The sequence below is a fragment of the Peromyscus maniculatus genome, chromosome 1, assembly GCF_049852395.1.
Source record: "Peromyscus maniculatus bairdii isolate BWxNUB_F1_BW_parent chromosome 1, HU_Pman_BW_mat_3.1, whole genome shotgun sequence".
Classification (NCBI taxonomy): Eukaryota; Metazoa; Chordata; class Mammalia; order Rodentia; family Cricetidae; genus Peromyscus; species Peromyscus maniculatus.
In genome coordinates, this window is record NC_134852.1 from 152,042,241 (window position 1) to 152,068,639 (window position 26,399).

At 54.1% G+C, this 26,399-nt stretch overlaps 1 protein-coding gene across 2 annotated transcripts in view; it reads left to right on the forward strand.

Moving 5' to 3' along the window:
• The first annotated feature begins 4,619 nt into the window (after positions 1–4,619).
• Positions 4,620–26,399, forward strand: part of Muc2 (mucin 2, oligomeric mucus/gel-forming) — a 31,949-nt gene continuing 10,169 nt past the window's right edge. Inside the window, exons 1-30 of one of the 2 annotated variants that reach the window (XM_076555276.1) lie at positions 4,620–4,733; positions 5,529–5,790; positions 6,885–6,999; positions 7,378–7,468; positions 7,563–7,672; positions 7,795–8,005; positions 8,193–8,318; positions 8,561–8,678; positions 8,762–8,900; positions 9,094–9,204; positions 9,292–9,361; positions 9,565–9,702; positions 9,813–9,977; positions 10,523–10,617; positions 10,841–10,967; positions 11,340–11,595; positions 11,819–11,871; positions 11,991–12,091; positions 12,470–12,624; positions 12,891–13,029; positions 13,721–13,828; positions 13,910–14,089; positions 14,208–14,447; positions 15,127–15,283; positions 15,509–15,640; positions 16,070–16,217; positions 16,760–16,803; positions 17,248–17,607; positions 18,962–19,790; positions 20,064–25,819. In XM_076555276.1, the coding sequence (XP_076411391.1) occupies positions 4,658–4,733; positions 5,529–5,790; positions 6,885–6,999; positions 7,378–7,468; positions 7,563–7,672; positions 7,795–8,005; positions 8,193–8,318; positions 8,561–8,678; positions 8,762–8,900; positions 9,094–9,204; positions 9,292–9,361; positions 9,565–9,702; positions 9,813–9,977; positions 10,523–10,617; positions 10,841–10,967; positions 11,340–11,595; positions 11,819–11,871; positions 11,991–12,091; positions 12,470–12,624; positions 12,891–13,029; positions 13,721–13,828; positions 13,910–14,089; positions 14,208–14,447; positions 15,127–15,283; positions 15,509–15,640; positions 16,070–16,217; positions 16,760–16,803; positions 17,248–17,607; positions 18,962–19,790; positions 20,064–25,819 (10,612 nt within the window). In that variant the 5' untranslated portion in view covers positions 4,620–4,657. Of the gene's footprint in view, positions 4,734–5,528; positions 5,791–6,884; positions 7,000–7,377; positions 7,469–7,562; positions 7,673–7,794; positions 8,006–8,192; positions 8,319–8,560; positions 8,679–8,761; positions 8,901–9,093; positions 9,205–9,291; positions 9,362–9,564; positions 9,703–9,812; positions 9,978–10,286; positions 10,618–10,840; positions 10,968–11,339; positions 11,596–11,818; positions 11,872–11,990; positions 12,092–12,469; positions 12,625–12,890; positions 13,030–13,720; positions 13,829–13,909; positions 14,090–14,207; positions 14,448–15,126; positions 15,284–15,508; positions 15,641–16,069; positions 16,218–16,759; positions 16,804–17,247; positions 17,608–18,961; positions 25,820–26,399 lie in introns of those variants that run through there. The other variant, XM_076555273.1, reaches the window with a different exon arrangement.

Here is a 26,399-nt window from a genome sequence, read left to right on the forward strand (position 1 = left end):
GTGAGAACTGAACCAAGTTTTGAGGGGAGAGGAGAGGAACTGCCCCAGAATGGCTGGACTCTTGAAAGGTTGACCTGCCTGATAGATGGGGGCAGGGGAGCAGTGGCCTCCAGTAGCCTGTCCTGTATGTGCCTGCCCAGTGGGACCTACTGACTTGACCAGCCCCTCTACTGCTTCTTATCTCAGCCTTCACACTTTGCTTGGAGCTGACTTCCTTTCAGGGAACTCAGGTAAGGGACTATGTGGCCAGGTCTGTCTGTTCCTAGTCTTCTCAAGCCTTTGAAGGTGCAGGTGGGGGACCCATTTGCCGTCTTTGAGCTTGCCTTTCTCATGTTTCAGGGGAGGGCCTGCAGAGACGGCTGTGTGACAGAGGCTTGGCTGCCTGGGCCTAGGCCCAGGACTTGCTGCTTCGTCCCTGTGTGGCTGGAGCTGGGGTCTCTTTTAGGAATCCAGAAGGTCTGAGAACTGTGGCTTTTCTGGGAGTACCCTCTGTCTGCTTACCATGGCAAGATACAAGCTTCCCACTTCAATTAAGTCCAGCTGTCTGGGGCTTGGTAGCTTGGGTTGGATGCTTGGCTAGGACGGCAAGAGGCAGGGGCAGTGGTCAGCATAGGTGTTAAGCAGCCTTGTCTCCTGTGCCGAGTGAGACTGTTGTAGCAACCGAGACACAAGATCCTCAGTCGTTCAGGTTCTGTTTCTGTAACAGGTGTTAGTAATCAAGCTGACTACGGAGCATCCTGGGGAATGACCTGAGACCACACATGTGGCTGACGCAGTAAACGTCAGTGAGGTCACATTGAGGTCAAAACGGGGTAGGGATGGAGAAGAGCTGTCTGGGGTAGGTTCATAAAGCTGCAGTATGGATGGATGGATGGCTGCCTCCCACCCTGAGTGAGGAGGGGTTATTCAAGTTGCATCAGCCAGGGTTCTCCAGGGAAACCGAAGCAGCAGAGCGTGTGTAAGCACACATAGGGGATGTGTAATTGCATACATAGACCCTGTGTCTTAGGGTTTTTAGTGCTTCGATGAAACACCATGACTAAAAGCAAGTTGGGGAGAAAGGGTTTATTAGGCTTACACTTCAGCATTGCTGTTCATCATTGGAAATCAGAGCAGGAACTCAAACAGGGCAGGATCCTGGAGGCAGGAGCTGATGCAGAGGCCATGGAGGGGTGCTGCTGACTGGCTTGCTTCCCCTGGTTTGCTTAGCCTGCTTTCTTATAGAACCCAGGACCACCAGCCCAGGGATGGCACCACTCACCATGGGCTGGGCCCTCCCGCATTGACCACTAATTGAGAAAATGCCTTACAGCTGGATCTCACGGAGGCATTTCCTCAACTGAGGCTCCTTCCTCTCTGATGACTCTAGCTTGTGTCAAGTTGACACACAAAACCAGCCAGGACAGGCTGCAAGTCTGAAACCTGCAGGGAAGTCAGCAAATGGGAGACCCAAAGCAGAGCTGGAGGTAGACTCCTCTCTGCCTCGTGGACCTCACTATCTTTTTGCAAGATCTCACTACCCATTCCGGGGAGGACCATCTGCTCCCACCTGAAAACTACCTTCATGGCAACATCAAAACTAGTGTCTGACCAAACATGGGGTATTAAGACTCAGCCACGTTGATAGACAACAGAAACCACTGCAGGAGGCCACTGAGACTGGGAGTGGGGCTTGGAGGATCCCCATTTGGGGGTGGACTCCCTCTTCTCTCATCTTGTCCTTTCTTCTGCCTCTCTCTCCCTTCTCCTCCTGCAGCCCTCCCCCCCTCCCCTCCAGCTTCCGGGTGAGTCAGTGTGTGGACAGACAGAGTGGAACATTCACATTAAGAGCCTGTGACGTCTTTGCTGCCTCCTCCCTGCAGTCAAGGCTGTAAATTCTATGCAATCCCCAGGAACAGTGTCTTGTCCAGGTAAACACTGCAGGGCGTGGGGGCAGCAGAAGAAGGTCCAGAGCGCCTGGGACCCTGTCCACTGTCAGTTTCAGTTCTGGTCTAACTCAAGGACTGGGAAGGCATTCAGCTCCCCGGCAGGGTCCACCTGTGGTTGGGCGAGGCTGTCATTCTCACCTTGGTCACCACATCCTTGTCGCAGACAGTGGCACTGCCCAGCAGCTTCTTCAAAGTATTGACGTCTCCTCTCCTTCATCCTAGTCTTCATGCCCTGGGGAAAAGCTACAAGGAGGTGGGGGAGGGGCCTCTGGGGCCAAGAGTGGGAAACTGAGCTTCAAGGCCCGTGGCAGCTGCCCATCAGACCTCCGTATAGAGGAGGGATTGACCAGGTGGACAAAGTCATCGTCTTTGTGTTGGCCGCATTCAGTGTGGTCTGGGAATCTGTCTAAATGTGTGTTGGCCTCTGTGTGGCCACTCAGTGCCTTCCAGTTCATGTTTATCTTGTTACGGAGCCTTGGCCCCTGACCTAGGCTGTCCTCGTCCTCATCCTTCACCACCAGAGTTGGTAGCTGATAAGCAGGCAATGAAACCATTCACAGCCGACAAAGCCCTCACGGCCATTTGCCCCTGCCTCAGCTCCCTAGACCACTGTGCCCAGCAATGTGCTCGGTTGTCTGACATCAAAGCTCACATAAGTCACTTGAGATCCTGTAATGGACCAAGAGGTCTGTTAGTGTCAGGTCACTCAGCTTGGGTTCATCACCACTGCTCCATCCAATGGGAACACAGTGTTGACCTTTTCTACCCAGGGTGATTCCAGCTCCTCCTCCCAGGGAGGACCTACTTCCTCCATCTAGGGAGGACTTACTTCTTCCAGATGCTCAGAACTCAGCTAGAGGTCGGTGCTGGGATCATGAGTCTGGCCGGGAGTCCTCTGACTCCCCTCTATAGCAGAGAGAGCCTGGCATGGAAAACCACAGGTTCTTGGGGCCTGGTCCATCCTTGGATTTCCCCAGGGCATGGTGCCAGCCTGAGGGGCCCACATAGGGAAGTCAAACAATGGTTTCCTTGGCCCAGCTGGTTCTAGTTCCATAATCCCTGTTTTTTGGGCTCAGGCTACACTCAGGTTCTCCCACGTGCCTGAGCTGCAGTAGGGAGGAGAGACCAAAGCTCGAGCTGGTGGGCACAGTGAGATGGGAAGAGTGGCTTCCACCATGTCCTGGCTGCTGGTCACTCTTATCTTGGATGTCTTTGTAGGGCATAGACCCCTTTCAGATTCTAACAGGGATGGTGTGGAGGGCCTGAGGTCTAAGGGGTGGCGTCAGAGGACAGCAGTACTGTTTCTTTAGCCCAGGATGTGGTTTCTGTGCCTCGCCTAGAAGGGCAGCATGGTAGCCTAGGAGAGGAAATGCCATTCCCCATTTAGGGAGTCTGTGACCACCCAATGTGTTTTTTCCTCATTCACCTCTGGAACTTGGAGACTAAATTGGAGCCTGAGGTACCTTGTGACCAAATTCACAAGCCAAATTCAGGACCTGTCCTTGTTCTCTGGAAGAGGAAAACATGGGGGGGGGGTTCCCTAGGTCTCAGTTTACACTCCAGCTACAGCATGGGTAGCTGGCTACCTGTGCCTCTCCATCTTTGTGTGGCCCTTGGGAACCAGTATCTCATAGGCTCTTGTTTACGGCTTTTACCAGCTCGGACGCTGCATCCTGATTTCCGGAGCCTTTTCCAGACATTGGTGAGGCAGCCACAGCTTTGGGTTAAGCCCAAGGGGACTGAGGATCGCTGCTCTTATGGAGACAGGATCACATCCTTGGAGTAACAGCTGTGGCTAGGAAACAGGACAGGCTGCCCGAGCTTTAGGAGAAGGGGTAGCCTCAGGAGACTCTGCAGGAACAGGGCCCGCTGGGTTTGGGGCTCACCGCTCTGCTTAGACCCCGTTCTCACAGAGTGGCCACTCCAGGCCTCCAGCTACTTCCTCTTGCATCAGGGGACACGATTCCAATAAGAGTGGTTGCCTGGGCTGAGGGCTGCCCGAGTTCTAATTACATGTAATTCCAGAGACTGGCAGAGCCTGGGAAAACAAGGGGATTAGAGTGGACTTAGCTGGGCTCTGTAGGTACAGCAGGCTCTACAGAAACAGGGGGCCCCCTGGGCCCCCACTGCTCCTTGCCTTCTGGAGGTGGATCACGAACTGGGGTCAGATGCCCCCTCCCGAACTTGTCTCCCCCAGGTGACATGAACTGAGGTGTTGCAGGAGTCAGAGTTGTCTCAGCCCACACTGCTCATGGAGAAATAGAATGGAGAAGTTGGCAGACACCCGGAAGCTCCTTCTTCTACCTGGACCGTGTTGGAGGTTTCCGGGCTGGGTCTGGGGGCATTTAGAGGGGTATGGCAGAGCTCATGGGACGTAATTCCAGCAGGGACCTCCTGCCTCTCCCAACCTGAGATTGCCCCGGCTTGAAACTTGAAGGAATGGAGTTCACCTGGGGTGTGTGCTGGCATTGGGATAATTGGGGCTGTGACATCCTGAGGAAGGCCGAGTTTACCCAGGGAGTCATATAAAGATAAACTCAGATAACCTGAATCAATATTTCCTCACTGGGGACCCATGGAGCCCCTACAGCTGTTTTCCTGATAACTCGGCAAATGCCCCACCCACCCTTTGCACCTCCCTTGTCCTCCCGCCCTCAGATGCCTGCTGGGCATATAAGTCCTGGACCCCTGCCCTGGGATGCTCTCCTGTGCCACCCTCCTGAGCCACCATGGGGCTGCCACTAGCTCGCCTGGTGGCTGTGTGCCTAGTCCTGGCTTTAGCCAGGGCCTCGGAGCTCCAAAGAGGTAAGGGGCTGGGTGATCTGGGCAAGAGACTAGACAGAGCATCCAGAGGGTGGGGAGGCTAGGAAGCCCAGAGCAGTTAGTAAGGGATGCCTGGTATAGGAGGGGGTCCCCAGTCAGCCACTCCAGTTGGACTGGGGTCTTAGGTCTCTCACCATTATTCTGAGGTTGAAAGCTGAGGGTCCTGTACCAGGTGGATGAGAAGCTGGAATCCCTTGTGACCATTGTCCATGGGAGTGGGGGAAGCTTTGCATGTCTAGGAGAAGCCAAATTTAGGACAGTTCCGGATACGGGGGACCTTCGGCAAGATAGTGCCTCTGGAGAATGGGCTGCGCGTCCACATGGGAAACTTCTGTCCCATCAGGACAAGGCTATGGATGGGGGATGTCCCAGTGGGGACTCTTGAAGACTGAGGGATGCAGCCCAGCCTCTTGCTGGGTGAGGGGTGGCTAGAGGGGGGCTGACTGGAGAATCAGCATCGGTTGAGGGGGGTTGGGCAGTGACAAGTAGATGTACGCTGGCCAGGCGGGTAGAGTGACCAGATTGCCTGAAGACCCTCTGCCTTCCTCCCTGTTTGCATTCCACGCCAGCTAGTGCCTGTCTGAGAGTCTCTGCAGAAGGGTGACCAATATTTAGCAGAGACTGCTTATGGAGGGGGTACCATCTCGGCCAGAAACCTTGGTCTGGAGCCCCAGATGGTACCCTGGGAGGGACCTCTGGGGTTAACTTGGAGAATGGGCTCAGGGAAGGCCTCCTGAGACATGGGTGTCTCACCTTGTGTCCCCACTGCTCTCCCAGAAGCCAGAACCCGAAACCATGTCTGCAGCACCTGGGGCGACTTCCACTACAAAACCTTTGACGGTGATGTCTTTCGATTCCCCGGCCTCTGTGATTACAACTTTGCTTCTGACTGTCGAGACTCCTACAAGGAATTTGCTGTGCACCTGAAGCGGGGCTTGGACCCGGCTGGGGGTCACCCCCGGATAGAGTCCATCCTAATTACCATTAAGGACGACACCATCTACCTCACCCACAAGCTGGCAGTGGTGAATGGGGCCATGTGAGTGGGATTAATATCTGCCTCCCATGTCCCAGCAGCTAGGGGGAGGCTTCTGGCTCCTCGGAGCAAGTTTGCCCCTGAACATTTTGTATAAACTAGCCAGCCTCCAGGATACCCTCTCCTGCTCTGGCACAGGGCTAATAGGAGTGCTCTGAGGTTTGAGCTAGGCCATGGATTCACTCAACACTGATGAGTCCCCTCTGTAGACCAGGGGTCTTAGGTAACATGTGAGTCCCTTGCGGACTTCCCCTGGGGGGCCATGTGGAATAGAAGAGTGGCTGCCAGAGCTACAGGTCCCCCAGGCTAAGGTTGCAGAAGCTCAGAAGGGAGAGGCTGCTTGCCCAGCCCCATTGTTCCCTGGCATTGTCTCAGTAACAATGCCCCCTCTTAAATGCATTCCTGTCTTGCAGGTTCACCTCACTGGGGATTTGCTCTTTTCCTGTTTCAGGGGTGTCTGTGTCCTGCATGGGGCTCTCCTAGTGTTCCCTTCCCTTGCCTGGTCTGCTAGCAGGACCATGCTGTCATGAGTGGGTTGGGTATGGCAGAGGTCCCTAGGGATAGAGGCTCAGGGGCTGAGGTGTGGCAGTTCCAGGCCAGTACAGGAGTAGGATGGGGTCCTGGTATAAGGACAGCTCTGGGTCATGGTCTGGGCAGAGGTTGAGTGTCCCACCCTGGCAGATTTTATGAGCAAATACCTCTGAACAAAGGGCCTGGAGAGGGTTGGGGACTCAGTCCCCAACATATCCCAGACCCACTGCCTTTAGGGCTCCTGAGAAGGGCCTCTGTCCTGGACTCAAGAGGGTGTGGGAAGGAAAATAGAAGGGCCTGGCCCTGCCCCAAGGAAATCCACCTAGCCCAGGACAAGGGCTCTCTGACCATTGCCCAGGCCTCTGCCCAGCTCTCTGGCCTCCTCCTGGAGCTTGGCTAAGTCTGCTTGCGGCCCCAGATGAGAACATACTGACCAAGTAAGGAGCCAGGCTGTCTTCACCCAGATAATGCCCTCAGCACCATGTGGACAGCAGAACCCTCAGGAAGACAAGTGGGTGGGTTCTGAGATGCTGGGTTGGCGAGTGACCCCACAGTGGTCCCCACAGGGTCAGCACCCCGCACTACAGCTCCGGGCTCCTCATTGAGAAGAATGATGCCTACACCAAGATCTACTCCCGTGCTGGCCTCTCCCTCATGTGGAACCGGGAAGACGCACTCATGGTGGGCACCAGCATCCTGGGTTCTGAGGTGGCGGGGCTCCTTTATCTGGCCAAAGGCCTGGTGGATCCATAGAAGGGCAGGATTGGGGGATCCACACCTCACAGTTGGAGTAGGATCCTTTGTGGTGGAGAAGGCTGCTGGAGACAGTGATTGGTACTAGGGTCTCCATTGGTCTGGCCTGGGAGGGGCTCTCTGTGCAGTGAATGGTCTGTCTCCCAGACTGCATTTTGGGACCCCACCCTGAAGGACCCTTCCTGGTGGATGATTCCTGCCCTCCTCCTGCCTGGCCTTCTTGGAGAAGCTGCCTAGACGTAGAGGCTCTGGAAGCTGTGCTGGGTCCTGAGGTCTGCTCACCTGCCCTCCCTTCCCTCTCAACAGCTAGAGCTGGACAGCCGGTTCCAGAACCACACCTGTGGCCTCTGTGGGGACTTCAATGGCATGCAAACCTATAATGAGTTCCTCAGTGAAGGTGAGTGGTAAGCTGGGCTTGTTGAGAGGAAGACAGGGGTGTGGCTGCAGGCTCCTGGCTCCCGAGGACCACTGCTGACCAGCTGCATTCCTAGGCATACAATACAGTGCCATTGAGTTTGGGAACATGCAGAAGATCAACAAGCCTGAGGTTGAATGTGAGGACCCCGCGGTGGAGCAAGAGCCAGAGGCCTGCTCTGAGCATGTGAGTCACTGCTGGGGAACCCCAGGCTCTCAGGAAACCTGTACTTGCTGGCCTTTGTTGGGAATCCCTAGGCTCTAAGGGGAGGTGTGAACAGGGGTTCATGTCCATGTCCTTCTCTTCAGCGAGCTGAGTGTGAGAGGCTGCTGACCTCCACAGCCTTCGAGGACTGCCAGGCCCGGGTGCCCGTGGAGTTGTATGTGCGCGCCTGCATGCAGGACCGCTGCCAGTGTCCTCAGGGTGGCGCCTGCGAGTGCAGCACCCTTGCTGAGTTCTCCCGCCAGTGCTCCCACGCAGGTGGCCGACCTGAGAACTGGAGGACTGCCTCACTCTGCCGTAAGTAGCTGGCGACCCCTGCGGTACCCTGGGGCCACTCACATGGTGCTCAGTGTCAGTGTCCCTGGGTTTAAGGAGACCCCGTGGGAGCTGTGTCTGTGCCAAACACCCAGGCACTATCTGCCAGTGGCCTTGACCCTCTGTTAGCTCCTTATTTGTGGATTGATGGAGCTGACTTTGCTTCTAGCCAAGAAGTGCCCTGGTAACATGGTGTACCTGGAGAGCAGCTCTCCCTGCGTGGATACCTGCTCACATCTGGAGGTCAGCAGCTTGTGCGAGGAGCACTACATGGATGGCTGTTTCTGCCCAGAAGGTACATGCTCTGGAAGATCCTTGTCCCGGAGACTGGGTGGGGAGCAGGCAGGGAGGGGTGGGAGAACCCTGAGGGCGGGTGGGACTCTCCCAAGAACCCTAAGGGCTGGGAGATGAACATCTCCATTGACAGAACAGGGGTCCTGATGTCTGTGGGTGGAGGTTTGGCTGGCAGACTCTCCTTGGGGGAAACTGGCCCTTCCTAAGGCTTCCGGGGTAAGTTTACATCTCTGGCTACCACAGGCACTGTATATGATGACATCACGGGCAGTGGCTGTGTCCCTGTGAGCCAGTGCCACTGCAAGCTGCATGGGCACCTCTATATGCCAGGCCAGGAGATTACCAATGACTGTGAGCAGTGGTAAGTCTCAGAGCATAGAGCTTGGGGGTCAGACAGGCTGGGGTGTCACTGAGTCTTTACCTTGTGGCCCTGCTTCCCGGCAGTGTCTGCAATGCTGGTCGCTGGGTGTGTGAAGACCTGCCTTGTCCTGAGACCTGTGCCCTGGAAGGTGGCTCCCACATCACCACCTTTGATGGAAAAAAGTTTACTTTTCACGGGGACTGCTACTATGTCCTGACCAAGGTAGGCAGGCCAGTCTACCTGGATGGAGCTGGGGGCCCTCTGTCTTCTGGGAAAGGAGGACAGACAGGTTCTGGAGAAGGCTGTCCCTGGGGTGGTGGGTGGTGCTGCTCTTAGAAACAGGATGAGAAGTCGTGGGTCTAGGCTGCAGGAGGCTGCCAGATCCTCAGTGATTGTACCTCCCTTCCCCATTCAGGGCAGCCACAATGACTCCTATGCCCTCCTGGGTGAGCTGGCCCCCTGCGGCTCTACAGACAAGCAGACCTGCCTGAAGACTGTGGTGCTGCTGACTGACAACAAGAAGAACGTGAGTCAGTCCTCTCTCCCTTCCCAGCATGCCTGGGTCCTGCACGCCGGCCCTCTCCGCTCTATGCACCCGTGACATTTCTTGCAGGTGGTGGCCTTCAAATCAGGTGGCAGCGTGTTACTCAACGAGCTGGAGGTGACCCTGCCCCATGTGGCAGGTGAGTGGCTCAGGGAGGGGTCCTGAACTGCTGTGGGGCAACAGAGCCAGCTGGGCTTTGGACAGCCTAGGAGGCTGGGCCTCCGGCAGGCTCTATCCTTGGGTCCCTGCTGGTGGTAGGGGGATGGGATGGTGGGCATGCCACCCTACAGTAAGGTGGAACCCAGGAGCCCTGCTGCCTTTCACCGTGGTCTTGTTTTGCAGCGAGCTTCTCCATCTTCCAACCCTCCTCCTACCACATTGTTGTGAACACGGTGTTCGGGCTGCGGCTACAGGTTCAGCTGGTCCCAGTCATGCAGCTTTTTGTGACTCTGGACCAGGCTGCCCAGGGACAGGTGCAGGGTGAGTGGTCCCTTCTGTCTTGTCCCTGAAAAAGCCCCATGAGGGTCCTGCTGCCCCCAAGACTCCACCCTTCAACCCCCATCCTTCCTAATCCTGTCCTGGCCCTTTAGGTCTCTGTGGGAACTTCAACGGCCTGGAAAGTGATGACTTCATGACGTCTGGTGGGCTGGTGGAGGCCACGGGTGCCGGCTTTGCCAACACCTGGAAGGCCCAATCAAGCTGCCATGACAAGCTAGACTGGCTAGACGACCCCTGTTCCCTCAACATTGAGAGCGGTGAGGCTCAGGGGAAGCTGGCCGCCGTCCACCGGTTTGTCTAGGACACACAGTCCTGGCCAGTACCGCCTCAGAGCAGATGGGGCTTCTGATGAGGACACAGTGTGTGGGTAGAGGGGTGGGTGGAGGTCACATGGCCCATGGTGCTGGGGAACTGCACATCCACCTGCTGTTCGACTAGTTTGTAGTGGCCCCATGGTGGCAGCTTTCCAAATGACAAAGTAGATGGGTTGGTCAGTCTACCTGCTGGGCGGTGGCTGTCATCCAGGCCTGGCCTAGTGCTAGGACGACATGCCCTCCTACACACTTCTCGATCATATTTGAAGATTTCTAGCCCTGTGGGGTTGAGAAAGGGAGGTGGTGGGTGTCAGGTAAAAAGGTCTCATTTTGCTCATAGCTGCCTGGACTTATGACGGGAGGGAGGAAGGGACCTGGCTTTGGTCACACAGGAGACCATGTCACCTCCATCCTGGGTGATCAGAATTTTAGGCTCAGGGTATGTGAAGGGAGCCTGGCCATGCTAAGGTTCTGACCCACTCCCCCAGCCAATTATGCTGAGCACTGGTGTTCCCTGCTGAAGAGGTCGGAGACGCCTTTTGCCAGGTGCCACTTGGCTGTGGATCCCACTGAATACTACAAGGTGAGGTCATCCCCCAACCTTACATACTCAATGCTGCATGCAGCGTCCCCAGAGCCAGCAAAGTGTGCTCGGGCCACCTGGCTGAGCCTGGGAGTGGCTGGGTATGCGTGTGTGCCTGAGTGGTGGTATGTGTGCGCACGTGTGTGTGTTCACTTGAGTGCACAGGGTGCTGGGTCCACGCGCCTGGCCTCCTCACCTCACTGGTCCTTTGTTCGCCTTCTAGAGGTGCAAATACGACACGTGCAACTGTCAGAACAACGAGGACTGCATGTGTGCGGCTCTGTCTTCCTATGCCCGTGCCTGTGCTGCCAAGGGTGTCATGCTGTGGGGCTGGCGTGAGCGCGTCTGCAGTGAGTGCTTCCCCACTGGCTGCTTCCTAGGATGGCGATCCAGCTCTCCATGGGCTGGGGCTGGGAGTCCTGAGAATAGTCAGTCCAGAGAGAGAGGGGCCAGCTCCTTGTAGCTGCCTCCCAGCGTCTGCCAGAAGCAGCAGATTTACCTGACCTTTTAGGCTCTGCCTGCAGCGTGGAGCAGAATTCTGCAGAGATGGGCTATGGGATGGCCACAGCTGTGGCAGCTGAGTTCAGGAGCCTGGGAGGGGTTCCCAGGGTGGCTGCCCTCCATCTGTGGTCCTGGTGGAGGGAGAAGCTCAGGGACAGCCGACAGGGACAGTAGTTGGAGTCCAGTGCCATTGCCCCTCACTCCTGTGGTTTCCTCCGCAGACAAAGACCTGCATGCTTGCCCCAGCTCACAGATCTTCTTGTACAACCTGACCACTTGCCAGCAGACCTGCCGATCGCTCTCAGAGGGTGACACCCACTGCCTCAAGGGATTTGCACCTGTGGAAGGCTGTGGCTGCCCTGACCATACCTTCATGGATGAGAAGGGCCGCTGTGTGCCCTTGGCTAAGTGTTCCTGCTACCACCATGGTCTTTACCTGGAGGCAGGAGATGTGATCCTGAGGCAGGAGGAGCGCTGGTGAGTGCCCTGGACTCAGCAAGGGGCCCAGAGAGTCGGGGAGGGGGCTGCTCTTGAATCTCTACCCCAAGTGCAAAAATGAGAGATTCTAAGTGGGACCTCCTGAGGCTCTCAAATGGCGCAGAGGTGCCCGGGGTGAGAATCTGAGAGTGGCCTGGTTGGCATATGTCCTGTGTGGGACAGACCTGGACCCTAATCATCCTGTCCCACTTCCCTCTCATAGCATTTGCCGGAACGGGAGGCTGCAGTGCACCCAGGTCAAACTGATCGGCCACAGTAAGTTTTACGGATGCTGCCCATGTATGGCCGCCAGTCGTTGGAGTCTTGTTTCTCTTCCCTTCTTACCTGGTACCCTACATTCATCTTGAGCTAAGACAGACTTCTTGACCCCACAGGCTGTCAGGCCCCCAAAATCCTTGTGGATTGCAACAATTTGACTGCTCTGGCCACCCGGAAACCCCGCCCCACCAGCTGCCAGACACTGGTGGCTGGTTATGTGAGTGCCAGGGAGGGCTGCTGTGGCTGGGCTGGTTGGGGGCATGCTGGATGCCTGAGTCCATTGTGTGGACTAGGGCAGACTCTCACGCTGCCAGTTCACTGGGCTGGGGCCCGACTCTTATAAACACCTGGGTCTGTGGATACTCCCTGTGACCCTGGGGGAGAAGTGGCAGCCTACGGCAATGCGGAAGTCAGTCTAGGGGCCTTGATCAGCAACCCTACCTGGTCTCCCTGACCAGGATGAGCTTGAAGGGAGGGGTTTTAGGAGAGAGGAGAAGGAGTTGGGGGTCCAGGACACTGTTAGATCTTCTCGTGTGGGCACTTGACCCCTCAAAGGAGGGCCTGGGCCTCATTTGAGCCCGTCTTCTTATTCCAGTACCATACAGAGTGCATCAGTGGCTGTGTGTGTCCCGATGGGCAGCTGGATGATGGCCGTGGTGGCTGTGTGGAGGAGGAGGAGTGTCCTTGCATCCATAACAAAGACCTATACAATCCTGGGGAGAGAATCAAACTGGACTGTAACAACACCTGGTGAGCTGGCCCAGTCAGGCTGCATTGGAGGGGCTGGGCTGGTTTTGTGGGGATACAAGAAGGTCCCCACTCTGTTGACAGAGCAAGTCTTGTGTCTGCCCTTTGCCCTAGAGGTCACTTTCAGGCCAGTATAGGTGCTTATAGATTTCCTATATGGGCTGCCTCAGGAGCTATTGCCATGGTGTCCAGGACCTTGCCTCGGTTGCTCTCCGAGGGTGGGAGTCTTGGCCTCAGGCCTCATCAGGCTCCTCTACCTTTCTCCTCAGTATCTGCCAGAAAGGACGCTGGGAGTGCACCCGGTATGCATGCCACAGCACCTGCTCTATCTATGGCAGTGGCCACTACATCACCTTCGATGGAAAGCACTATGACTTTGACGGACACTGCTCCTATGTGGCTGTCCAGGTGCGACTGTGAACCTCTCCAGGAAGGGGTCTGCCCTGAGATATGGAAGAGGGTCCTTGAGGTGGGAAGGGCTAACCCTTCCTTACCCTGGAACCCATACTGCCAGGATCTGGGCTCCCAGCAATGAATAGAGAGGATGTGGTAAACCCTCTCCTCCCTCCAGTGCCCTACCCATGCATGGGCATGGGGGGTGTTGGGAAAGCCTGCACTCTCTGTCTCTCCTCTCTGTCTGTCTGTCTGTCTGTCTGTCTGTCTGTCTGTCTGTCTGTCTCTCTGTGTGTGTGTGTTTGTGTGTATAGACAGGCCCAGCTACTATCCCTGTGCCTTTTTAAAAAAAGATTTATTTATTTATTATGTATACAGCATGTGTGACTGCGGGCCAGAAGAGAGCACCAGATCTCATTACAGATGGTTGTGAGCCACCATGTGGGTGCTGGGAATTGAACTCAGGACCTCTGGAAGAGCAGTCAGTTCTCTTAACCTCTGAGCCATCTCTCCAGCCCCCACTTGTATGGCATCATTATTCCCAGACAACAGAAGATCTGGCTGCGTGAGATTTGAGTCAGGGCCCTGAATCCCGGATGGGGAAAGGCAGAGCATTTTCTACTCAGATGGGTGGGTTTGCCTTGCCAGCTGGGGTAGGCACCTGTGTCCTAGCTTCCTTGGCTGACGCCATCTTTCTGGACCCCAGGACTACTGTGGTCAGAACTCCACCGGCTCCTTCAGCATTATCACGGAGAACGTCCCCTGCGGCACCACAGGTGTTACCTGCTCCAAGGCCATAAAGATCTTCATAGGGGTGAGTGCTGCTGGTTCCCGGGACAGGAGATCTCTTGGGAACCCTTGGACACAGTCAGTGACCATCTTTTTCTCTGGATAGGGAACAGAGCTGAAGTTGGTGGATAAACATCGTGTCATAAAGCAGTTGGAGGAGGGGCACCATGTGCCCTTCATCACACGGGAAGTGGGCCTGTACCTGGTGGTGGAGGCCAGCTCTGGCATTATCGTTATCTGGGACAAGAGGACCACCATCTTCATCAAACTGGCCCCTTCTTACAAGGTGGGCCACCAAGATGCCAGCCATGTCCTGGGCTACCCCTAGCATAGACCCTGTGGATGTTGCTCTCACCTACCTCAAGAACTTCTCAAACTGGAGACTCTCGTCTTTCTTCCTGCAGGGTACTGTATGTGGTCTGTGTGGGAACTTTGATGACCAGACCAAAAATGACTTCACCACTCGGGACCACATGGTGGTGACCAGTGAGCTGGACTTTGGGAATAGTTGGAAGGAAGCTTCCACGTGCCCAGATGTGACCCACACTCCAGACCCCTGCAGCCTGAACCCACATCGTCGCTCCTGGGCAGAGAAGCAGTGTAGCATTATCAAGAGTGGTGTATTCAAAGGGTGTCACAGCAAGGTAGGATGGCTGCAGGCATGGGAGGGCCCCAAGGGTGAGCAGGGGCACAGGTATGGGTGGACCTTGGGCACGTGCAAACAAGTGTGGGCAGGGGCACAGATGTGTGCCGACTGTGGGCATGGACAAAGGGCTGAGTCCCACTGTAAGTGTGTTGTGGTTGTGGTCACGGCCATGGTTGGGGCCACTGAAAGAGATTGGTGAGCATGACTGTGGCCATGAAAGGGGTGTGGCCTATTAGTCTTGCTGTATTTGTTTTTCGGGCTCCTGGCCTCTCGGTGTAGGCTTAGGATACTTGGAGGTACGTTGCTGTACCACCATGGGGCATTTGTTCTTCAATTCTGTACACTTGGTAAGAAGTCGGTAATTAGATGATCAACTTTTCTCTCTGCGATTCCTGGGTAGACTCTGACCTCCTTTGCCCTGACTACATGCTCATCAGGGAGGGAGAGACATGACTTATTTTGTTAGTGCCTAGAAGATAGCAGGGGGAGGGCCAGTTTTGGGATTGTCATCTTGAGGCACTCAGGGGATAGGTGACAGATCTGTTGGCCAGGGTGGCCTGAAGGTGAGTGCCCTCCCTCCATCAGCTGCTCTGGGGCCCTGGGCCAGCTTCAGTGTCCTGCGTTCTGGGCTCTCTAAGGGCAGTGCGGGCCGAGGCACATTGAAGTCTTCTTCCTAGGTGGACCCCACGGTCTTCTATGAGGCCTGCGTGCATGACTCCTGCTCCTGTGACACGGGGGGTGACTGTGAGTGCTTCTGCTCTGCTGTGGCCTCCTACGCTCAGGAGTGCACCAAGGCAGAGGCCTGTGTGTTCTGGAGGACGCCGGACCTGTGCCGTGAGTACCCATGGCAGGCGGCATCTTCCTTCCCCTCCCGAGTCATGACTGAATGTCACTCATCCCGTACTTGTCCCCAGGCATCCTCTCTTGGGGCAGAGTGAGACTCGCGTTGGTAGAAGCTGACTGGACCCGGTCTCGCTCACATCCCCTGATGCTGGCTCACTTGGGTACCCCCTTGGATGCTCCCAAGCCTGACCGTGTCCCCATCCTCTCTCCCTCTAGCTGTATTCTGTGATTACTACAACCCCCCAGATGAGTGTGAATGGCACTACGAACCATGTGGGAACCGCACCTTTGAGACCTGTAGGACCATCAATGGCATCCACTCCAACATCTCTGTGTCCTACCTGGAGGGTGAGCCGGCAGGGCCCTTCAGGGAGGGAGTCGCCAAGGGGTAGGCCCCTGTCGGGTTGAGGGCTGCCATTAGCTGGAGACACATGGGGATGCTTGAGAGGTGCCCAAGGGCTAAGAGGCTTGGGAACAAGGTTCATTTCGCTGCAGTCTGTTCACTGAACTGGGTCCATGGCCCCCAGCTAAGGCCCTGACTCCTGAAGAGGTGGCAGAGGAGCACGCTAACTCATGGGTGGGAACCACAGAGCAGAACACCCTAGTGGCAGGGGAGACACAAACCCTGTCTTCTGACTCTTGGTCTTCATAGATGAACATCTCCAAGCAAAACACCCCAAGCATGGGGTGGGGCTGATGAGGAAGGTCTGGCGGAGCAGGGGACGTACAGGGGGTGTCCTCTGTGGTGGTCTGAGCCCCATTTCCTATACCCACTAGGTTGCTACCCTCGGTGCCCTAAGGACAGGCCCATCTATGATGAGGACCTGAAGAGATGTGTGACTGAGGACAAGTGTGGCTGCTATATTGAGGACACTCGCTACCCACCCAATGCATCTGTTCCCACTGAGGAGATCTGCAAGTCTTGGTACTGAGCCTACATTGCACAGGGTCTGGGAAAGGTTGGCACACACACACACACACACACACACACACACACACACACACACACACACACACACACATGTTCAGACACATGGAAATGGGAAATGTGGTCACTCTGGTCAGGTGCATATGTACATGTAAGCACACATATATGGCTCATAGCCACACTCACATGCGTGCACAGCCCATTCAATGTGCTTACATACATGGACACAGCCACACCCAGTTGCACACCCAGTCACACTTGTACACATATCATAGGATCTAGGATACAGAGGTGCTAGTTCCTGTCCTTGGGGTTATGGAGGCCTTTTGATTTCACCCCATCCTCTTGGCCCGGCTTTTCTTAGCTTGCGTCACCTCATCTGGCTGGCCATATTTAGAACCCAGTGGGTGGGGTTTCTTTGTAGCTTGTGTTTGGGGAAGTACTCTGGGGCTTTGGGTCAGAGCACAGGGAGATGGGCATGGGGTGTCTGTGAGCAGGGAAGTGTGGGGGGACCTGTAGCATCTATACTTGCTTTGCAGTATATGTACCAACACCTCAGAAATCATCTGCCATCCAGACGAAGGTAAGCTGCCCTCTGCTGGGGTCCTGGAGGTGGAGGGTTCGAGGTCCCAACCCAGGAAGCCTGTGGGTTGTGCTCTTCTTGTACATGGGACCTGGCCTCGGCTAGGGATTGGTTTCCTCCGGGGCTCTGTGTCTTGGTTGCCCAGGTCCTTTCCAGCCCCAACTTGCTGAGCTGTGCAGCAAGCCTGAGGGGCCCACACTACACATCTTTGTTTCCTTTCCCCAATGGGAGTGGTACCCTATGGGGAATTTCTAGTGCATCTCTCATCTGGGTTCTGGGCTCATCGCCTCTGGGTTTCAGTGAGGCTCCTTCTTCAAAGTGAGAGGTTCTGGAGAGGCAGTCCTGCTGGAATGTATACCAGTCTTCCCTCACCTGTGATTAATTGGGGAAGCCTTGAAAGTCTGTCTTTCTTGTTGATTTAATGGTCCCATACCCTCTGTGCAGGGAAGATTCTTAACCAGACCCAGGATGGTATCTTCTGCTACTGGGAGTTCTGCGGCCCCAATGGGACAGTGGAGAAACACTTCAATATTTGTGTCTCCTCCACGCCACCTCCATCCACCCTGACAAGCTTCACCACAGTCTCCACCCCTATCCCCATCTCCACCACCACCACAACCACAACCACCATCACTGCCACTACTGTCACTGCCACCGCCAGTACCCCCACGGCCACTGCCAGTACCCCCACTGCCACCGCCAGTACCCCCACGGCCACCGCCAGTACCCCCACGGCCACCGCCAGTACCCCCACTGCCACTGCCAGTACTGCCACTACCACAGTCACGACGACCACTACTGAAGGTGAGGCTTATTCTGGGGATTTTTGTTTTCTTGAGAATCCAGCATGGTTTCTTATTCTGGGAGCCAGAGCCAGGTCTGTGTATTCAGCCTCTATTCAGCAAACCAACTGGGAACTTAGTTGGCATTGACATTTCTCTGAACTCGGGACATTGGAGGAGGATGTCCTTACATTGCTCTGCATTTGTTCCAGTTCACACCATATCTATGATGAGTGAGCTGTCAGGGGTATGACAGACATAGGAGAGAACACCTGTAATTTTGGGGACCTGGGCTGGGCTTGGGGCTCAGTTGACAAAACACTTGCTTCACAAACATGGGGACATGGATTTGATCCCCAGAGCCCTTGTAAAAATGCAAGACTTGGGGGTGCACATTTGTAATCCCATTGTTGGGGACATGGGGAGAGCAGGATTCTTGGGACTCACTGGCAAGCCGGTATAATTTAATTGCCAAGTTCTAGGCCAGTGGGAGACCTTGTCTGAAAGGAAGTAGATGGCATTCTTGAGGATGACACTGGAGATTGTCCTCTGGCCTCTGAATTCACATATATACATGTTCACATCTGCAAACACACGTACACACACAAACATGCACACACACAGATGTTCACACACACATACAATGCAGGATAAGCATGGTGATGCTCACTTACAACCAGCACCTGGGAGGCAGAAGCAGGATGATTGCCATAAGTTTGAGGCCTATGGTCTATGTAGAGAGACCATTTTTTTTAAATACTTAAACTGTGCAGTAATATCCTCCTTTTTTCATTGATTGAAGCTACATCCACAATGCCTAGTCAGTGACATTACAATACTTTTCTATGATAGGTAGGGCCAAGAAGAGAAAAATTTTCCAAATCCCTCCCAGGCTTCCTTCAGAAGCAGAAGTGAGGGCAGGCTGCACTTATCTCCCTGTGGTTCACAGGTGGATTTGCTCACTGTTTGTCAAGTCCATGGACACAGAGGAGGGACCTGGCCTGTGTGGATGAGTGTGTTCTTGGTCAGGAATAGACAAAGCCCCTTTCACATTATTCCTAGGGAAGACCCCCTTGTTGGTCTTTTTTTCTCTCTCACAACATTGCCAAAGAAGGGGTACTGAGCTGGAGCTCTAAAACCAGGATGTGTCCCACCTAGACATGGCTTTGGATGGTCCCTTCTCTCTGGGCCGCAGTCTTTCAGCTGCAAAAAGGTGGAAATGAGTCTATTCTGATCTCTGACCCTATAAACATGGTCCCTTGGTGATGATGAGGTGGGCAAGTGTATCTGTGGGGCGGCTGAGGAGGTCACTGAGGACTCAATCACCTTAGCCTCTCTCAAGCATGAATGGCTTATATGTAATTTTGCTTCCCTAGTACCATGCTGCTACTGGTCTGACTGGATCAACAACAACAGTCCTAGTGATAGCAATGATGGTGGTGATCGAGAGACCTTCGACAGCGTCTGTAATGCTCCTGAGGACATTGAGTGCAGGTCAGCCACAGAGCCCAAACTCAGCTGGAAGGAGCTGGGCCAGAAGGTACAGTGTAATGCCTCAGTTGGGTTCATTTGCCATAATGAAGACCAGTATGGAAACGGAGACGGAGTATTTGGACGTTGTTATGACTATGAGATACGAGTCTACTGTTGCTTGCCAATGGATATTTGTCCTACTTCAACCATCCCACCTGTGACCTCACCTACCACTTCACCAACAACTCTATCTACCACTTCACCAACAACCTCACCTACCACTTCACCAACAACCTCACCTTCCACTTCACCAACAACCTCACCTACCACTTCACCAACAACTCTATCTACCACTTCACCAACAACCTCCCCACTCACTTCATCTACTACTTCACCAACATCCTCACCTATCACTTCAACAGTTTCACCAAGTACCTCAACTTCCACATCACCAACAAGCTTGCCTACTACTACATCAATCATTTCACCAACCACTTCCCCGACCACTACACCAACCATCTCATCTACCACTACACTGATGACTTCATTTACTACTTCACAACCATCTTCATCAACCACCTCTCCTAGCAGTTCACCAACCACCTCTGTAACAACTTCACCAACCACTTCACCAGGAACCTCAACCACCACATCACCAAGCACCATTTCATCAACCTTGCCTACCACATTCACCACCACACCAGTGCCCACTACATGCATTGAAGATTGCAAGTGGACAGGCTGGAAGGATTCTGGCAAACCCACCCATGATATAGAAAGTGGAGATTTTGAACTGATTGGAGATGCCTGTGAACCAGGCTGGAGAGTAGAAAACATCTCCTGCAGAGCTGTGATGTATTCCAACAAACCACTTGATCAGCTAGGACAGAAAGTGATTTGTGACAAAAATGTTGGGCTAGTGTGCAGAAATGCAGAACAGGAAATAGGAGGGCTCATACCAATGCGTGTGTGTCTCAACTATGAGATCAATGTTCAGTGCTGTAGTATAGGATGTACAACAACCACACAAACTTCAACCACCACTACAGTAACTTCTACCCCAACATCTACCAGCACAGTGACTCCAACCCCACCTTCTACCACCACAGAGACATCAACTGCAACATCTACCACACAGACCACAACACCAACACCCCACACAAGCACCTCAACTCCAACATCTACCACCACACAGACACCAATCACAACCCCCACTACCACAGTGACTCCAACACCAACTGCTACCACCACAGAGACCTCACCTGAAACATCTACCACCACACAGACCACAACACCAACACCCCACACAAGCACCTCCACCTCAATATCTACCACCACACAGACACCAATCACAACCCCCACTACCACAGTGACTCCTACACCAAGTGCTACCACCACAGAGACCTCACCTGAAACATCTACCACCACACAGACCACAACACCAACACCTTCCCCAAAAACCTCCACCTCAACATCTACCACCACACAGACACCAATCACAACCCCCACTACCATAGTGACTCCTACACCAACTGCTACCACCACAGAGACCTCACCTGAAACATCTACCACCACACAGACCACAACACCAACACCTTCCCCAAACACCTCCACCTCAACATCTACCACCACAAAGACACCAATCACAACCCCCACTACCACAGTGACTCCAACACCAACTGCTACCACCACAGAGACCTCACCTTCAACATCTACCACCACACAGACCACAACACCAACACCTTCTCCAAACACCTCCACCTCAACATCTACCACCACACAGACACCAATCACAACTCCCACTACCACAGTGACTCCAACACCAACTGCTACCACCACAGAGACCTCACCTGAAACATCTACCACCACACAGACCACAACACCAACACCCCACACAAGCACCTCCACCTCAATATCTACCACCACACAGACACCAATCACAACCCCCACTACCACAGTGACTCCTACACCAACTGCTACCACCACAGAGACCTCACCTGAAACATCTACCACCACACAGACCACAACACCAACACCTTCCCCAAAAACCTCCACCTCAACATCTACCACCACACAGACACCAATCACAACCCCCACTACCACAGTGACTCCTACACCAACTGCTACCACCACAGAGACCACAACACCAACACCTTCCCCAAGTACCTCCACTCCAACATCTACCACCACTGGGACACCTAGTCCAACCCCCTCTACTACAGTGACTCCAACCCCAACACCGACCACCACAGAGACCTCAACTTCCACATCTACTATCACAGAGACCACAACACCAACACCTTCCCCAAACACCTCCACCTCAACATCTACCACCACAGGGACACCAATTACAACCCCCACTACCACAGTGACTCCTACACCAACTGCTACCACCACAGAGACCTCACCTGCAACATCTACCACCACACACACCACAACACCAACACCCCACACAAGTACCTCCACTCCAACATCTACCACCACACAGACACCTAGTCCAACCCCCTCTAGTACAGTGACTCCAACCCCAACACCAACGACCACAGAGACCTCAACTTCCACATCTACTATCACAGAGACCACAACACCAACAACCTCCCCAGGCACCTCCACCTCAACATCTACCACCACACAGACCACAACACCAACACCCCACACAAGCACCTCCACCTCAATATCTACCACAACACAGACCACAACACCAACACCTTCCCCAAGCAGCTCCACCTCAACATCTACCACCACACAGACACCAATCACAACCCCCACTACCACAGTGACTCCAACACCAACTGCTACCACCACAGAGACCTCACCTGAAACATCTACCACCACACAGACCACAACACCAACACCTTCCCCAAACACCTCCACCTCAACATCTACCACCACACAGACACCAATCACAACCCCCACTACCACAGTGACTCCTACACCAACTGCTACCACCACAGAGACCTCACCTGAAACATCTACCACCACACAGACCACAACACCAACACCTTCCCCCAAAACCTCCACCTCAACATCTACCACCACACAGACACCAATCACAACCCCCACTACCACAGTGACTCCTACACCAACTGCTACCACCACAGAGACCTCACCTGAAACATCTACCACCACACAGACCACAACACCAACACCCCACACAAGCACCTCCACCTCAATATCTACCACCACACAGACCACAACACCAACACCTTCCCCAAGCAGCTCCACCTCAACATCTACCACCACACAGACACCAATCACAACCCCCACTACCACAGTGACTCCAACACCAACTGCTACCACCACAGAGACCTCACCTGAAACATCTACCACCACACAGACCACAACACCAACACCTTCCCCAAACACCTCCACCTCAACATCTACCACCACACAGACACCAATCACAACCCCCACTACCACAGTGACTCCTACACCAACTGCTACCACCACAGAGACCTCACCTGAAACATCTACCACCACACAGACCACAACACCAACACCTTCCCCCAAAACCTCCACCTCAACATCTACCACCACACAGACACCAATCACAACCCCCACTACCACAGTGACTCCTACACCAACTGCTACCACCACAGAGACCTCACCTGAAACATCTACCACCACACAGACCACAACACCAACACCTTCCCCAAAAACCTCCACCTCAACATCTACCACCACACAGACACCAATCACAACTCCCACTACCACAGTGACTCCAACACCAACTGCTACCACCACAGAGACCTCACCTGCAACATCTACCACCACACAGACCACAACACCAACACCTTCCCCAAGTACCTCCACTCCAACATCTACCACCACTGGGACACCTAGTCCAACCCCCTCTACTACAGTGACTCCAACCCCAACACCGACCACCACAGAGACCTCAACTTCCACATCTACTATCACAGAGACCACAACACCAACAACCTCCCCAGGCACCTCCACCTCAACATCTACCACCACACAGACCACAACACCAACACCCCACACAAGCACCTCCACCTCAATATCTACCACCACACAGACCACAACACCAACACCTTCCCCAAACACCTCCACCTCAACATCTACCACCACAGGGACACCAATTACAACCCCCACTACCACAGTGACTCCAACACCAACTGCTACCACCACAGAGACCTCACCTGCAACATCTACCACCACACACACCACAACACCAACACCCCACACAAGTACCTCCACTCCAACATCTACCACCACACACACCACAACACCAACACCCCACACAAGTACCTCCACTCCAACATCTACCACCACACAGACACCTAGTCCAACCCCCTCTAGTACAGTGACTCCAACCCCAACACCAACAACCACAGAGACCTCAACTTCCACATCTACTATCACAGAGACCACAACACCAACAACCTCCCCAGGCACCTCCACCTCAACATCTACCACCACACAGACCACAACACCAACACCCCACACAAGCACCTCCACCTCAATATCTACCACCACACAGACCACAACACCAACACCTTCCCCAAGCAGCTCCACCTCAACATCTACCACCACACAGACACCAATCACAACCCCCACTACCACAGTGACTCCAACACCAACTGCTACCACCACAGAGACCTCACCTGAAACATCTACAACCACACAGACCACAACACCAACACCCCACACAAGCACCTCCACCTCAATATCTACCACCACACAGACACCAATCACAACCCCCACTACCACAGTGACTCCAACACCAACTGCTACCACCACAGAGACCTCACCTGAAACATCTACCACCACACAGACCACAACACCAACACCTTCCCCAAACACCTCCACCTCAACATCTACCACCACACAGACACCAATCACAACCCCCACTACCACAGTGACTCCTACACCAACTGCTACCACCACAGAGACCTCACCTGAAACATCTACCACCACACAGACCACAACACCAACACCTTCCCCCAAAACCTCCACCTCAACATCTACCACCACACAGACACCAATCACAACCCCCACTACCACAGTGACTCCTACACCAACTGCTACCACCACAGAGACCTCACCTGAAACATCTACCACCACACAGACCACAACACCAACACCTTCTCCAAACACCTCCACCTCAACATCTACCACCACACAGACACCAATCACAACTCCCACTACCACAGTGACTCCAACACCAACTGCTACCACCACAGAGACCTCACCTGAAACATCTACCACCACACAGACCACAACACCAACACCCCACACAAGCACCTCCACCTCAATATCTACCACCACACAGACACCAATCACAACCCCCACTACCACAGTGACTCCTACACCAACTGCTACCACCACAGAGACCTCACCTGAAACATCTACCACCACACAAACCACAACACCAACACCCCACACAAGCACCTCCACCTCAATATCTACCACCACACAGACACCAATCACAACCCCCAGTACCACAGTGACTCCTACACCAACTGCTACCACCACAGAGACCTCACCTGAAACATCTACCACCACACAGACCACAACACCAACACCTTCCCCAAACACCTCCACCTCAACATCTACCACCACACAGACACCAATCACAACCCCCACTACCACAGTGACTCCTACACCAACTGCTACCACCACAGAGACCTCACCTGAAACATCTACCACCACACAGACCACAACACCAACACCTTCCCCAAACACCTCCACCTCAACATCTACCACCACACAGACACCAATCACAACCCCCACTACCACAGTGACTCCAACACCAACTGCTACCACCACAGAGACCTCACCTGAAACATCTACCACCACACAGACCACAACACCAACACCCCACACAAGCACCTCAACTCCAACATCTACCACCACAGGGACACCAATCACAACTCCCACTACCACAGTGACTCCTACACCAACTGCTACCACCACAGAGACCTCACCTGCAACATCTACCACCACACAGACCACAACACCAACACCCCACACAACCACCTCAACTCCAACATCTACCACCACACAGACACCAATCACAACCCCCACTACCACAGTGACTCCAACACCAACAGCTACCACCACAGAGACCTCAACCTCAATATCTACCACCACCCAGACCACAACACCAACACCCCACACAAGCACCTCCACTCCAGCATCTACCACCACACAGACACCAAGCCCAACCCCCTCTACCACAGTGACTCCAACTCCAACCTCTACCATCCCAGGGACACCAACTCCAGCCTCTACTACCACACCAATCCTATCCTCATCCTCTACTCTGACCACCATCACCACCACCACCACCACCACCACCACCACCACACATTACACAACCCCAACAGCCACTGTCATAATCACAGAGACTCCAACCCCATCTCCCACCCCTTCAGAAACCCCAACTCCACCCTCTACCTCTACTGAAAGCACAACCCCAACATCTTCCACTAGCCAAACCCCAACCCCCAAACCCACCACAACCAAAGAGATCTTTACTTCTACAAACACAGTACCTACTACAGGACCAACTTCTTCCAAACCTCCAACCAAGCCATCAACGCCTGTGACCACTGTGTCCACTTCTCCCCCACCCTCGGAGGAGATCGTCACCGTTCAAAGCACCCCTGTAACTACCATAGCAACATCTAGCACAGCATCGTCACCTGGAACAACATCACCCTTCATCACTCCATCTGTGGGCAGCACACCCTCTTCACCTCCAGGATCAACACCAGGACCTACCACAACTCCTGGTAAGCACACATGTAAAGTCACCCATTTTCCTCCTCTCTTAGAATAGCTTCCTTTTGTCAGGGAAGCTTTGTGGCCTCAAGATCCGAGCCTTGGGTCAGCATTTCGTGCTTCATGACCCTGTTCTTGCCCAAGGAGGCCAGTCTTCTGGAAGGTTTGAGGCAGGCTAAGTGGGCCTTCTCCGTCCCCTGAGTCAGATCCCTGGGAGTGATGAATTGGCTGGAAACAAAGATCACTGTCTTTCTGTAGATAGGCTTTCCTCAGAAAGAGCTACTTCAGCATAAACTTTGTCGCCCAACACTGATGGGACCCTATGGGGAAAGCTCTCCCAGGGAAGTCTAGGCTGCATCAGGCCAGGGCTGGTGTAAGGCAGAGGACCACTCTGGGTCTGGGCATGGCACAAGAGGCCTTGGAGGGTAGCTAGTCTGGCACTGTCACATGTCCAGTGTGTAGCGTGACAGTCACACAGTGTGCATGGTGAAGTCGAGTCCTGGTGAGTGGATATAAGGCTTTGACACCTCCCCATGGCTTCTTGAGTCAGCTGTTCTCTCTCTGTGGTGGGGCTTGCAGGTTGAGCTCTGC